This window comes from Cydia fagiglandana, chromosome 12 (assembly GCF_963556715.1).
Source record: "Cydia fagiglandana chromosome 12, ilCydFagi1.1, whole genome shotgun sequence".
NCBI lineage: Eukaryota > Metazoa > Arthropoda > Insecta > Lepidoptera > Tortricidae > Cydia > Cydia fagiglandana.
In genome coordinates this window covers 18,770,940-18,784,408 of record NC_085943.1, presented here as the reverse complement: position 1 = coordinate 18,784,408, position 13,469 = coordinate 18,770,940, and the positions used below count along the sequence as shown (strand labels likewise).

Sequence of the window (13,469 nt, the reverse complement as noted above, 5' to 3'; positions counted from 1 at the left end):
TTGTGAACAAAAATACCTATAACCTAGCATAGAGCGCCTTGAATATACACATCCACATCCCCGCCCGGCTTGTTGCGGCAGCGGCCGCGGCGACATGCGCGGGTTGTCGCGGCACTCGTCCACGTCGTGGCCTGCGTCACGTCGGCGTGTTCAGGATATAACTATGTGTGTGTCCCTAGAATATATGTAATACCTGGCACAGCGCGCCTTGAGCGCACTCGTCCACATCCCCGCAGTAGCCGGCCGCGGTGAGCTCGAAGCCGGGCTCGCACTGGCACTCGTAGCTGCCCGGCGTGTTGCGGCAGCGGCCGCGGCGGCACACGCGCGGGTTGTCGCGGCACTCGTCCACGTCGCGGCACGCGTGCCCGGTCTCTGTCGGCTCGTAGCCGGAGTTGCACGTGCATTCATAGCTGAAAAAAAATTGGAGAATTTGGAGAGCTTCAATTGAAAACCCGCCAAGTGCGAGTCGGACTCGCGCACGCAGAGTTCCGTACTATTACGCAAAAAACGGCAACAAAATCACGTTTGTTGTATAGTATATATTTTATTTTGTTTTTAGTATTTGTTGTTATAGTGGCAACAAAAATACATCATCTGTGAAAATTTCAACTGTCTTAAAGTTCATGAGTTACAGCCTGGTGACAGACAGACGGTTAGACGGACAGCGGAGTCTTAGTAATAGGGTCCCGTTGGGTATGGAACCCTAAAAAAGATAGCAGGGACGGATTTAAACATGTCTACAATACACATAATTTACCTTCCATCAACTAAAACGCATTCTCCGTTGGTGCACATACGCCCGTGCGTCATATCGCATTCGTTTTTGTCGCTGCATCTCAAGCCGCCCTCCACTGGATCGAAGCCAGGAGGACACCTGAAACACAAAGAAATTAAATACGAAGAATACGAAGAGGCTTTAATGTTGGAACACCTGACTGTTAAACTAAGTTACCTATAATTTTTGAAACATCTTTAGCGGCGCTGTGCACTTTTTGTGATGGGGAGGAAATGTTAAACTCGCGACAGGTCACGTGACCGACAGATTCGACAGATTGAAAATTCGTAAGACGGACACGTGACCTGATCGAAAAACTGTAACAATGTCATTGAGTTTTCACTTCTGCCGGCACACCCGGAGTGCAACAAAGATTTTTTTTCTTGTGGTTATTCTGTCTTGCACCAGAGGAATCAACTTCGAAGGTAACTCATGGCACTGTTACATTAACTCGTTAGGTACGTATTACCGAGATCCCTTCAAAACCGACAACGGATGATGATGAATCTTATGCAAAGAAATACAAGTTTAACGTGTATTTTTACCTGCACTCGAATCCACCAGGTTTGTTGATACAGTTGCCCCCGCGGCAGTAGTCGAGCGCGCACTCGTCGATGTCGATACAGATCGGGTTTCCATCCTTCTCGGACAGCTCGGCTCCGTCGTCGCAAACACATTGGTATCTGCAAGCAGAAACATCATTTATTTAAGTATTTCATCATGATAGCAGAAACCATATATTTGAATGGAATCCGATAATTAAATACCAGTTACATACAAAACCCGCATATTTGAAGATCGTATAAAAATGTGGATTCTGCTACGTGATTTTCACGACAAAGCCTTTCATCGAGCTGATATCTGAAGCTTTTTTGGTGACTTGAAGCGCCTCAATTAAGTATACCTTCAAAAAGCTGCGTGCGGTTTCCTGACTCCTGGTTTAGAAAGTTTTGTTGGTGATGATGGTAATTTGGTTCTTGTTAGTTTTATATTCCTGTCCCACTTGAACTAGGGCTGAAAAAATCCGGAAAAAATACCGTTTTTTTTCTAAAAGCCATGTTTTTTTAAGTTATATTCGGAAAAAAAATGTCACTTAGTTTCCGAAATTAAAACAAAAAAATCGGAAATCAACGGAAGAAAACGCACTTTAAAAAGAACTTGTGAATTTTTCCATTTATATTTAATCCATAGTTTAGGTCACTACACGTGCTTAATCGTGTGTTTTGTTATCTATTCTAAATGCTGACTGGGGATCGTTTGTGAAAATGTCTATTGACTTTGACGCTGTCGTTAGTTTGAAAAAATTTCAGTTCTTTCCCAAAAAAATTGAATAAAAAGAAAATTTCAAAGCATCCTGAAAAAAACGAATTAATTTTTTTGAGAATTTTGAACCCTCACTTGAATTAATTGTAATTTAAGGGTAAATTACCCTTACCCCTTATCCTTATCCTGGCACCGGCCGAGCCCGCAGATGCCGCTGCGCAGCATGCACTCGTTGATCTTAGCAATGAAGTGCGGCTCATCGTCGTCGGTGCCGCTGCCGGTCTCCGTTCCGTTGCGGCCCCAGCCCGGGGGTAGAGCGCCACCGCCGCACAAATGCGTCCAGTCAACTGTGCAAGAACAAATAATAAATGCACTTATCACGCCTAAGTTACGTCAACTTTACGGTATGGAGCTTCGAGCAACACGGAAGGGAGGCGGCATTCGCACTATTTCCCCTCTACCGAGGTACAAGATTAGCGCGTCAATCTAATCTAGCGCGGGTAATAAAACTAGTTGCACTTGGATTTTTCACTAGACCGAGTCCAAACGCGCGCGTGAACACTGCTGCACAAAAATGCCTGTTTGCTCGGTTTTTTGTTATAAAAAGAGGTCGAGGACATCAAATTTACAAAAAGAAAATGTTACATTTCATATGTAATTTTTTTTTACATATCATACGTTTAATTACATTTAAATACAATTATTATATTTTAGTCTCAAGTAATTGTTGGATTTATCGATTTTGCTCGCTCAGTACTAATTGCGGATCGGTCGAGCGACAAATCCGACTTCTCATCTCTCAGAATACAATGACATACTTCAACGAAAATGTGTTAGTGTGTGTGTTGTGACACTAGTCACTCGTCCGTACACAAAAAGAGATCGAGGTTTGCAAGATTTGTCTTTGACGTGTGTCATTTTCTATGTATTTGTGTCGTCATTACAGAGGGCCTACCGCGAACCACGTTCGACGTGTTGCCTCCCTGTCACACTTACGTATGAATTTACAAGTGCCATAGAGAGGCAACACGTCGAACGTGGTTCGCGGTAGGGCCTCTGATTGGATTTTGTATGTAAGTGTGTGAGAAGTGCGACTGTGTGCACCTTCCCCCCGCGAAAAATGGCAGAAAGATTTGTACGGTGAGATATCGCTTGGTCCCCTCCCTTCCGACGTGTCGGAAGTCGGTGTTGCTCGAAGGTATGGAGTTATGTTTTGGGGAAACTTCACAAAAGAACAAGGGTTTAGAGCACAAAACTAATGTCATGACAACAATCTTACACTGAAGCTTATATGTATTATGAATACTAGGACTGCTAAGTGACGATATAGATTAATACTGCCCATGTTGTAGCCGCAGCAACTGTCTCTGTTAGAAAGAGACACCGCTAGCTGGTCGGCGCATTCGCTCGTGTCACTCCTTACTTAACTGTTAGTATGATTTCAACCTTAATCCCATTGACATAAGTCATCAAATGATTACTTACTAGACCCCCTCAACGGACATGGCTGGCACAGGTCCCCCCACGCCCTGCCCATGTTGTAGCCGCAGCAACAGTCTCTGTTAGAAAGAGACACCGCTAGCCGGTCATAACATTCGCTCGTGTCACTCCTTCCTTAACTGTTAGTATGATTTCAACCTTAATCCCATTGACATAAGTCATCAAATGATTACTTACTAGACCCCCTCAACGGGCATGGCTGGCACAGGTCCCCCCACGCCCTGCCCATGTTGTAGCCGCAGCAACAGTCTCTGTTAGAAAGAGACACCGCTAGCCGGTCATAACATTCGCTCGTGTCACTCCTTCCTTAACTGTTAGTATGATTTCAACCTTAATCCCATTGACACAAGTCATCAAATGATTACTTACTAGACCCCCTCAACGGGCACGGCTGGCACAGGTCCCCCCACGCCCTGCCCATGTTGTAGCCGCAGCAACAGTCTCTGTTAGAAAGAGACACCGCTAGCCGGTCGTAACACTTGCTCGTGTCACTCCTTACTTAACTGTTAGTATGATATCAACCTTAATCCCATTGACATAAGTCATCAAATGATTACTTACTAGACCCCCTCAACGGGCACGGCTGGCACAGCTCCCCCCACGCCCTGCCCATGTTGTAGCCGCAGCAACAGTCTCTGTTAGAAAGAGACACCGCTAGCCGGTCGTAACACTTGCTCGTGTCACTCCTTACTTAACTGTTAGTATGATATCAACCTTAATCCCATTGACATAAGTCATCAAATGATTACTTACTAGACCCCCTCAACGGGCACGGCTGGCACAGGTCCCCCCACGCCCTGCCCATGTTGTAGCCGCAGCAACAGTCTCTGTTAGAAAGAGACACCGCTAGCCGGTCATAACATTCGCTCGTGTCACTCCTTCCTTAACTGTTAGTATGATTTCAACCTTAATCCCATTGACACAAGTCATCAAATGATTACTTACTAGACCCCCTCAACGGGCATGGCTGGCACAGGTCCCCCCACGCCCTGCCCATGTTGTAGCCGCAGCAACAGTCTCTGTTAGAAAGAGACACCGCTAGCCGGTCATAACATTCGCTCGTGTCACTCCTTCCTTAACTGTTAGTATGATTTCAACCTTAATCCCATTGACACAAGTCATCAAATGATTACTTACTAGACCCCCTCAACGGGCATGGCTGGCACAGGTCCCCCCACGCCCTGCCCATGTTGTAGCCGCAGCAACAGTCTCTGTTAGAAAGAGACACCGCTAGCCGGTCATAACATTCGCTCGTGTCACTCCTTCCTTAACTGTTAGTATGATTTCAACCTTAATCCCATTGACATAAGTCATCAAATGATTACTTACTAGACCCCCTCAACGGGCATGGCTGGCACAGGTCCCCCCACGCCCTGCCCATGTTGTAGCCGCAGCAACAGTCTCTGTTAGAAAGAGACACCGCTAGCCGGTCGTAACACTTGCTCGTGTCACTCCTTACTTAACTGTTAGTATGATTTCAACCTTAATCCCATTGACATAAGTCATCAAATGATTACTTACTAGACCCCCTCAACGGGCACGGCTGGCACAGGTCCCCCCACGCCCTGCCCATGTTGTAGCCGCAGCAACAGTCTCTGTTAGAAAGAGACACCGCTAGCCGGTCATAACATTCGCTCGTGTCACTCCTTCCTTAACTGTTAGTATGATATCAACCTTAATCCCATTGACATAAGTCATCAAATGATTACTTACTAGACCCCCTCAACGGGCACGGCTGGCACAGGTCCCCCCACGCCCTGCCCATGTTGTAGCCGCAGCAACAGTCTCTGTTAGAAAGAGACACCGCTAGCCGGTCGGAGCATTCGCCCGTGTCGCTCATATACGCGAAACAACTGCCAACGCGACCATCTGTGGAAATAAACAGTGGATTAATAGTGGATTAATAGGGTGCCAATTGAACAAAAATTTCAATATAGTTTTATTGAATTTTTATATGAATTAGCCCCGAATTTAATATTTATTTTATTTTTTCGCGTCATAAGTGGGGTGTTGTAATAAAAATTGAGAATAGTCTCACCTATACAAAACTTCTTATCCGGACTAGGTATGAAGTGCGGATTACATAAACAGTAGTAGTCGCCTTCTGTATTTACACATTTTCCGTTCTGAAACAATAAATCGAAACGTTAGATTATCTTATTAAAAATTATGTAGATATCACTGGCGACAAATTCCGATTTGTGAAGCGTTTTTGCAGAAGACACTAACGCGCTTTACTTATATTACCTAATATTCTGTAGCTGGTTCACTGTATCCTATTCTACAGAATGCAGCTGGTGAGCACGTTGATGGGCTCTTAATACTCAATACTCAATCATTTATTGCACATAATGGTTACACAGGTGGGATATAAACATAATTATTGATCGCATTATGTACCCTGTTGGGCGCAGCAAATAAGGAGAAAGGCACTTACAATAGTAAAATAAATCCAGGTTTCACTTAATTCTAGGTATTAGTTACATTTTCTTCTAAGTATTCATTTAGGGAATAGTAACATTTGGACAATAGAAATTGTTTCAACTTACGGATAAATGCTGTTTCACTTGTCTCTTCTTTTAATTCATCCGGCAATTTATTGTATATTTTTATCGACATTACAAAAGGCCCGACATTACAAAATGCTATCTCCTTTACCCTTGTTAAACCAACCAAGCGTCAAAGAGATGGCATTATAACCTCAGTCGCCAGTTGGTATTGCGGCTATTACAGTATGTAGGTAAGTCACATGTGTTCTAATTACCGGGCAGATGTCAGGATCCTCGCACTCGTCTATATCCTCGCAGTTGTTGGTGAGTTTGTGTCTCCGTTGCCCTGGGGGGCATTCGCAAGAGAAGGATCCTATTGAGTTGACGCAGCGACCTCCCTCGCAGAGCCCCGGCACCGCTGCACATTCGTCTATATCCTGTAAGATAATAAATATATATCAATACAGCTTAATTTAAGGCTAATTTCTTTCTCACACACTTTTCATCGGGTAGTCGCACAAATTTCTGTTTTGACATTTTGCAGAGACATCAGTTAGCCGCGACCACGACCAGTGAAACCTGTGTCAAAACGTCGGTAAATAAAGGTAATTGAATAAATTTCGCGTTAGTCCCGTCTATAAAGTTGTGAGTTGATAATTTCTTTCTATCTTCAAGATAGAGGATTCGTTGTTTGAGAGACGGAGCACGCTAAGTTTTTATTCAAGCGCTACGTCAAGTATGGCGCTCCTTAAGCAATAGGTACTTATTGTATGCATTGTCACTGTCAAGTCAGTAAAACTTTATGTGGTCGGAGTATATCCACTTAGCAACTAAATAACAAGAGACAAATATAACAAATAACAAGAAGACAAGAGAAGAAGGGAGACCTAGAATTACTTATCTCAGCGAAATAAAAAATAATGCGTCGTATGAGGAAATTAAAAGACTGGCACAAGAAAGAAATGAAAAGCCATTACTCCATCGACAAGAGCAAAGCTCTTAAGTTATGATGATGATGAACTAAACAACAAAAATAATACCTGACACTCCACTTGACCACCAAGAGGTGGCCAGGTTTCTCAGATGACCCGTGAGATAGTCCCCATAGCGTTCCCAAGGATGTCCCCACGCCACGCCTACAGTGGCACAATACATCTATCTACTATATACTACTCCCATGTAGAAGCGATTCTCTTAGTATCTCAAGTGTCCCTACCTGACACTCCTTAGTGGCCAGGTTCCTCAGATGTCCCGTGGGACAGTCCAGGTCGCCGCAGCGCTCGCAAGGGTGGCCCCACGCCACGCCGACAGTGGCACAATACATCTATTTACTATATACTACTCCCATGTATAAGCGATTCTCTTAGTATCTCAAGTGTCCCTACCTGACACTCCTTAGTGGCCAGGTTCCTCAGATGTCCCGTGGGACAGTCCAGGTCGCCGCAGCGCTCGCAAGGGTGGCCCCACGCCACGCCGACGGTGGCGCAGCACAGCTGTTTGGTACACACTACTCCTTCTAACGCCCCCGTGCATAGGGCGTTTCTTGTTTCTGTGTAGCAGGGGCCTGAAATAAAAGTTTAGTTTTTAAAATTGGATGAATTTCTTAGACGATTGAAATCTAGTAAATTAAATAATATCCCGTGACTAAGGAGAACGTGTGTGTATTTTGGTATTATCTTCATATGATATCCACTTAAATCACATCAGGTGATCTCATGAGTAAAACTTGACAACACGTCACACACGTAAGACATAGGTATTTATAGACCTATATGTAATTCCATTTGTTTTTATTTCAACAAAAAGGTCTTAAAAATATTGAACATTAGATTTTCTACTGTTTAAAGTTTAAACTATTAACTAACCTGTCCTCCTGTCTATCTCGCACCTGGTCCCGGACAGGCCGTGGAAGCAGACGCATCTGTCCGGCGCTATACACCGCCCGCCGTGCAGGCAGGGCTCTCGACAGATTGCTAGAAAAATAAAAATGATATATTAAATAATGGATAAATTCCAAAAGAATTGAAGCACAGAAAACAAGAGTCAGCCCAACCATATCCATAAGTGTATGGCCTCAGTGGCGAGCGTTAAACAGCGCGTTCGACGAATCGTGCAGAGTGACGTCGAGCTTCCAGAAGTGTGTATGACACTCACTTCGCTCGCTTGCATTTGTTTAACATGGACGCCACGCCGCAAGCCGTCAACCTTTGTCAACCTGGGACCTATTGCATTATAAAATACAAGCTTTTGATATTAGCTTACATTTTGTTATAAAAAAGGCTCCTGATTTCTAATAATTCTTCTTCTTCTTCTTATGTTGCCGTGCCGTCTCCTGCCGGAGGTTGGCTATCATTAGGGCTATTTTCACTTTTGACGCTGCAGCTCGAAACAGCGATCAGAGGGCTTACCGCGAACCACGTTCGACGTGTTGCCTTCCTGTCACACTTACGTACGAATTTACAAGTGCGACCGAGAGGCAACACGTCGAACGTGGTTCGCGGTAGGCCCTCTGATGCTTATCTTAAACCACGCACATTTTGGTGCTTGTTTTTGAGCCAGGAAGTACGTCTTCTTCCACATTTTCGTTTTCCCTGGATTTTCTAATAATGAATATCAATCAATACTCACGTTCAGTACAGAACTCGCCGCTCCAGCCGGGCGCGCAGGCGCACGTGCCGTTGGTGCACGTGCCGCCGTTCATGCATATCCGTCGGCACCCGCCCCGCGTCCGCACTGAAATCAAAAACTTGTACTAATGTAACGTCCTATCATCATGGTATACATATATTTTTTCATCTCTCCTGTTCGGAAAGTTCACCTTTCATAGGCTGATAGCCGGGTGGAAAATTTCATTTCCCACCCTAGGGTGGAAAGTAATTTTTACTTCGAGCAACAGCTAACAGCCCTATATGCCATAATATTCAGTTAAAAGCTCTCATATTAGCTTCCGCATGACTAAAATTGGCGCCGTTTACATTTTGATCGAAAAAAAATCGAAAACCATTTCCATAGACAATCCGATCTTAAATTGGGATGTATCTGAAACGGCCTTAATGTATACGCGCCTTAAAAAAAGTAAAACTGAATGAATGAATGTAATGTAATGATAATATTACCAATCAACCTACATTTCTCGTGTTTGACTTTCCTCATAGTCGAAATGAAAAGTAGAGTGTTTAACTCGGGTAAAAGTAATCATCTCACCCTCGAACTATTGGCGCTCTCTCTTCGTTCGAGCGCCAAAATATCTTGGGTGAAATGGATCACTTTCCACCCTTGGTTAACAATCTACTATTTCACCACACCAGCTCGGAAATGCTTACTCTGCACTTCAAACTGATAGCAAACTTGCATTTTATTCACATGTGTGGCGAAGTAATCATATGCAAATATTAAGTTGTTTTCTTATGTTTGCTGGTAGAATTGACTTTTAAATGATGATTTTGGATGATAAATATTTAATAACATTCATTTGAATTTGATTTGGTTTGATTTTGTTTGATATTTTACATTTAATATTTACTTCGGGTTGGTGTCGTGAAAAATTTTAAGTTTCACTCGGGAGTAATAGTACATTGTGTATTAAGGGCGGGAAATAAGAAATTACGAACGAGTGTCAATTTTAAGCCCGACGCGAAGCGAGGGCTTAAAATGTTCACGAGTTCGGAATTTCTTTACCGCCCGTGGCACACACAATGTTTTTCATCACACTTGTAAGGAAAAAAAGGAGAATTAATAAAAACAAACTTCTGTATAAAACACTTTTCCGCCCTAGGGCGAAAATTTCAATTTCCCGCCCGCAAGCCCTACGTGTAAATAAGTGTTTTTCATCACACTTGCTCGGAAAAGATTTTTTCCGCCCTAGGGCGAAAATTTCAATTTCCCGCCCGCAAGCCCTACGTGTAAATACATCTTTTCCGAGCAAGTGTGATGAAAATTTTATTTAACCCTCGTGCTTTGAAACCCTCGCAACGCTCAATTGATAGGTATTAGCACGAGCGGTTGAACAACAACTACTTACATATTAATTGAACATTTCATACACATAAAATGCATAAGAATGCAATAAACAAGAACACACTCTTTAAGGAATTAAACATATTACCATTACCTTGCATGTATATTTTAAAGGCGTGTCTATTTGTAAAGAATCGCCCAGATATATTTAAAATGAGATCTGAGTTCTTCTCAGGAACTCAGAGGTCCCAATATCAAAATCTAATATATCAGCCAAGATGCAACACGGCAATATACAAAAATAATGCCTATAATATGTGTATCCTGATATACAACAGTGTGCCTGTTGATTTCAGACGTCTAAAAATAACTGAATTCAGGAAGAAAATGACAAGCTTTCTGTTAGAACATTGTTTTTATAGTGTCAAGGAATATATTGAGCACAATAATGCAAATAATTAATATTATTTATTATAATCTAATTCAATTTAAATTTTATGTAATGTAATGATAATCAACCAATGTAATGTGATGTATTAATAATAGTCCAATTGATGAAGTAATGACATGTGCTATACAAATTTTAGAGTGAAATTTATTTTAGAGTAATTGTTATTGCATGTATTAAAATTAAATTCAATAATATAAGCATTTTCTGTCTCGCATATGTGCAAGACTGAAAATTATTGTTAGGTAATATCAAAATTTGCGCATCGTTAAAGTACGATAGAATGCTGTACAATATTCTACAAGAACATCCTGTAACTATAATTAAGTATTCTTGCAAATAAATGATATTGATTGATTGATTGATTGATTGATTGATTGAACAATACTTATTCGTCACTTTTATCATCAAATAATGGTTAAATAAAGATACAAAAAAAGGGGGGTTTACCGGGATAAGGGTAAGCGCCGCCCTGTAGGCAAGATGGCGCCTCCACGCCGCTGGGGCAGCGGCACATGTTGGGTGCTATGCAGGCCCCTGGCGACCCGCAGTCCGGTCGACATAGCGCTGAGGAAAGAAACAGTAAATAATTAATAATTGAAGGGATGTTTACAAAAACAACATAACTGCTTAGAGCGGTTTACACTTTTTTAAGAACATTGTTAATCGTTTATGTTGTTTTTGTAAACAGCCCTTCAATTAAGTATTACGCAAAGTTCGCCGACCCTCCGCGAAGGAGTTGTTTAAATACCTAACCCTAATCTTCACGCCCACAACTCAAATACTGTAACCCTCCTTAAATACGATTAGGCAGTAAATTAAAAGGCATAAAATTATCTTATTATGTCTCTTCCCACCTTATAATTTACCTGTGTGCCAAATTTCAATATTGGGATGAGACTACAGTGGTGAAATTGGGATACTTACGGACTACACATAGTAAGGAGTTAGGTCTCGACGTCCACCCTGGACAGCAATGCGTGCTGTTGCGACTGCGGCAAACGTGCGGCCTGGTAAAGAAATAAAATAAAATATGGGTATGTAGATAAACATGTAAATTGTAAGTAGGCAGTTATAGATGGTCAAGCAAATGTTGCCAGAGAAAAAGGCGCGATATTCAAATTTTCTATGAAACGATATCTCTTCGCGCCTACATTTTTAAAATTTGCCGCCTTTCTCTACTGACAAGATCTGCTTGACCAAGTACATATAACTCATTGTCATTCTCGTTAATCATTATATCAAACATCGTTATTGTCATATGCAACATTTAAGAAATAAAAGGAGAGCTTTAAAATTAATTTCTTTATTCATAAACGGGCTTCAAGAATAAATAGCACAGTACTCCGACGTTTGTGTTTCTAAAAAAAAACAAAACATTTTGTTAAATTTAATTAATAACGAAATAAGCTTTTATCTATAGATTGTATTTAATTGTATACCTACTACTATTATATTTCTGTGCCTATTTCATAAAGTTGATGTGAGCGTATAGGAAGTAGTAAGTACCTACTCTCAAGAGTACCTTCCGGAAAATGTATCTTTTTATTCTGCTTCAAGCTCTAATTCCAATAAGCGCTTATAAGTGCAGAAAATCACGCAAGTATGAAAGGGCTCACAACCTCAATAAACACAAGTACCAGTGTGCGCCAGATTCAAAGACAAAGAATCGGTGTCATGTTATTTTTCATTGCGTTTTATCGGAATAACTTTTCCACGGTTGGTATTCCGAAATATGAGCACGATACAAGTTCATCTTATAAGGTCGTCTGGAGCACGTGTCGTCTAACTTTACATACAAGATCAAATAACGAATTCTGTTTATCTTGACACAATGACTCAATCCAAATCGCGAGTAATGTAGGTGTCTGTAATTTGTTTAAATAACACTATATCAGAATTAACGTAAAAATATGGAGCTGTATTTATCAAATTAACACAGATTTTTTATCACCTGACTAATATAAATGGTGTTATAAATCATCACACAATAGTTGTCATAGTTTGACCAATACAACAATTACGCCTTACTGGCCAAAGCTTTACAAGCATGATTTATTAGCAAAGTAACCTTGTGGTGTAATTGTCCCCTGTAGCATACAATCAGCAGCAGGAGTACCAAAGCGGGTTCAAAATGACCTACACACGCTCTTATGCATTTGACAATAACGTGGGTTTAGTTCGTTTTGAGATATCACCTTAGCAACTTCTGCTGGCTATATGAGGCGTAAGATGGATTCGGCACGGCTCTTAGAAATAATGGGCTAATTCAAAGGTTAGTAGGCTGATATGAAGACCTTGTGTCGAAATCCTGAGTCTTATCAAATTCAGCGCAGTACGTACAACTCTACGCAGATAGTTTACTATGATACTACTAGTTAACATACAGTCGAACGAATAGTCATGCAAAAATAACGACATAAGATTAGCCTTTTTTTAAAATACCATATAATTAGTGCTAGCAATTGCTTTTTTTTCTTTTGCACTTAGCGCAATTAGCGCTTATAGGTTGTTAACCGTAAATTATACTAGTCGAATTTATCTCCTCTATTATTTTCGTGCTAGCAACGCTGTCAATTAAGCAAGAAGGGAAAGCCCACGGCACGGCTTCGGTGTCTAATTTAGATGAGTTTATCAAATTTAGGTACTTACACACTTTGGTCTATGACGTATCAAGCCTAGAACGATAGGCCTTTTAACCAGTGTTACCATAATTTAAAATTATAACTTAAGATAATAGCATTCATAACGAGTACAAAACTTACGTACAGATCAAGCTGTAAAGCCAATCGGTCGAAAATATATATATTATATCCAAAAAACCGGGCAAGTGCGAGTCGGACTCGCGCACGAAGGGTTCCGTACCATAATGCAAAAAAAAAAACAAAAAAAAGCAAAAAGAAAACGGTCACCCATCCAAGTACTGACCCCTCCCGACGTTGCTTAACTTTGGTCAAAAATCACGTTTGTTGTATGGGAGCCCCATTTAAATCTTTATTTTATTCTGTTTTTGGTATTTGTTGTTATAGCGGCAACA

General features: G+C 41.5%; 1 protein-coding gene across 1 annotated transcript in view; it reads right to left on the bottom strand.

Moving 5' to 3' along the window:
• The window catches only part of LOC134669699 (fibrillin-2-like), a 125,572-nt gene that overhangs the window by 76,966 nt on the left and 35,137 nt on the right, over nucleotides 1-13,469 (bottom strand). The window contains exons 3-14 of the mRNA XM_063527378.1: nucleotides 11,360-11,442; nucleotides 10,883-10,999; nucleotides 8,656-8,760; nucleotides 7,893-8,000; nucleotides 7,413-7,591; nucleotides 6,303-6,464; nucleotides 5,577-5,664; nucleotides 5,252-5,407; nucleotides 2,211-2,385; nucleotides 1,321-1,458; nucleotides 758-874; nucleotides 194-410 (exon numbers count right to left, since the gene is read on the bottom strand). Coding sequence (XP_063383448.1) covers nucleotides 194-410; nucleotides 758-874; nucleotides 1,321-1,458; nucleotides 2,211-2,385; nucleotides 5,252-5,407; nucleotides 5,577-5,664; nucleotides 6,303-6,464; nucleotides 7,413-7,591; nucleotides 7,893-8,000; nucleotides 8,656-8,760; nucleotides 10,883-10,999; nucleotides 11,360-11,442 — 1,645 coding nt within the window. The remainder of the gene's footprint in view (nucleotides 1-193; nucleotides 411-757; nucleotides 875-1,320; nucleotides 1,459-2,210; nucleotides 2,386-5,251; nucleotides 5,408-5,576; nucleotides 5,665-6,302; nucleotides 6,465-7,412; nucleotides 7,592-7,892; nucleotides 8,001-8,655; nucleotides 8,761-10,882; nucleotides 11,000-11,359; nucleotides 11,443-13,469) is intronic.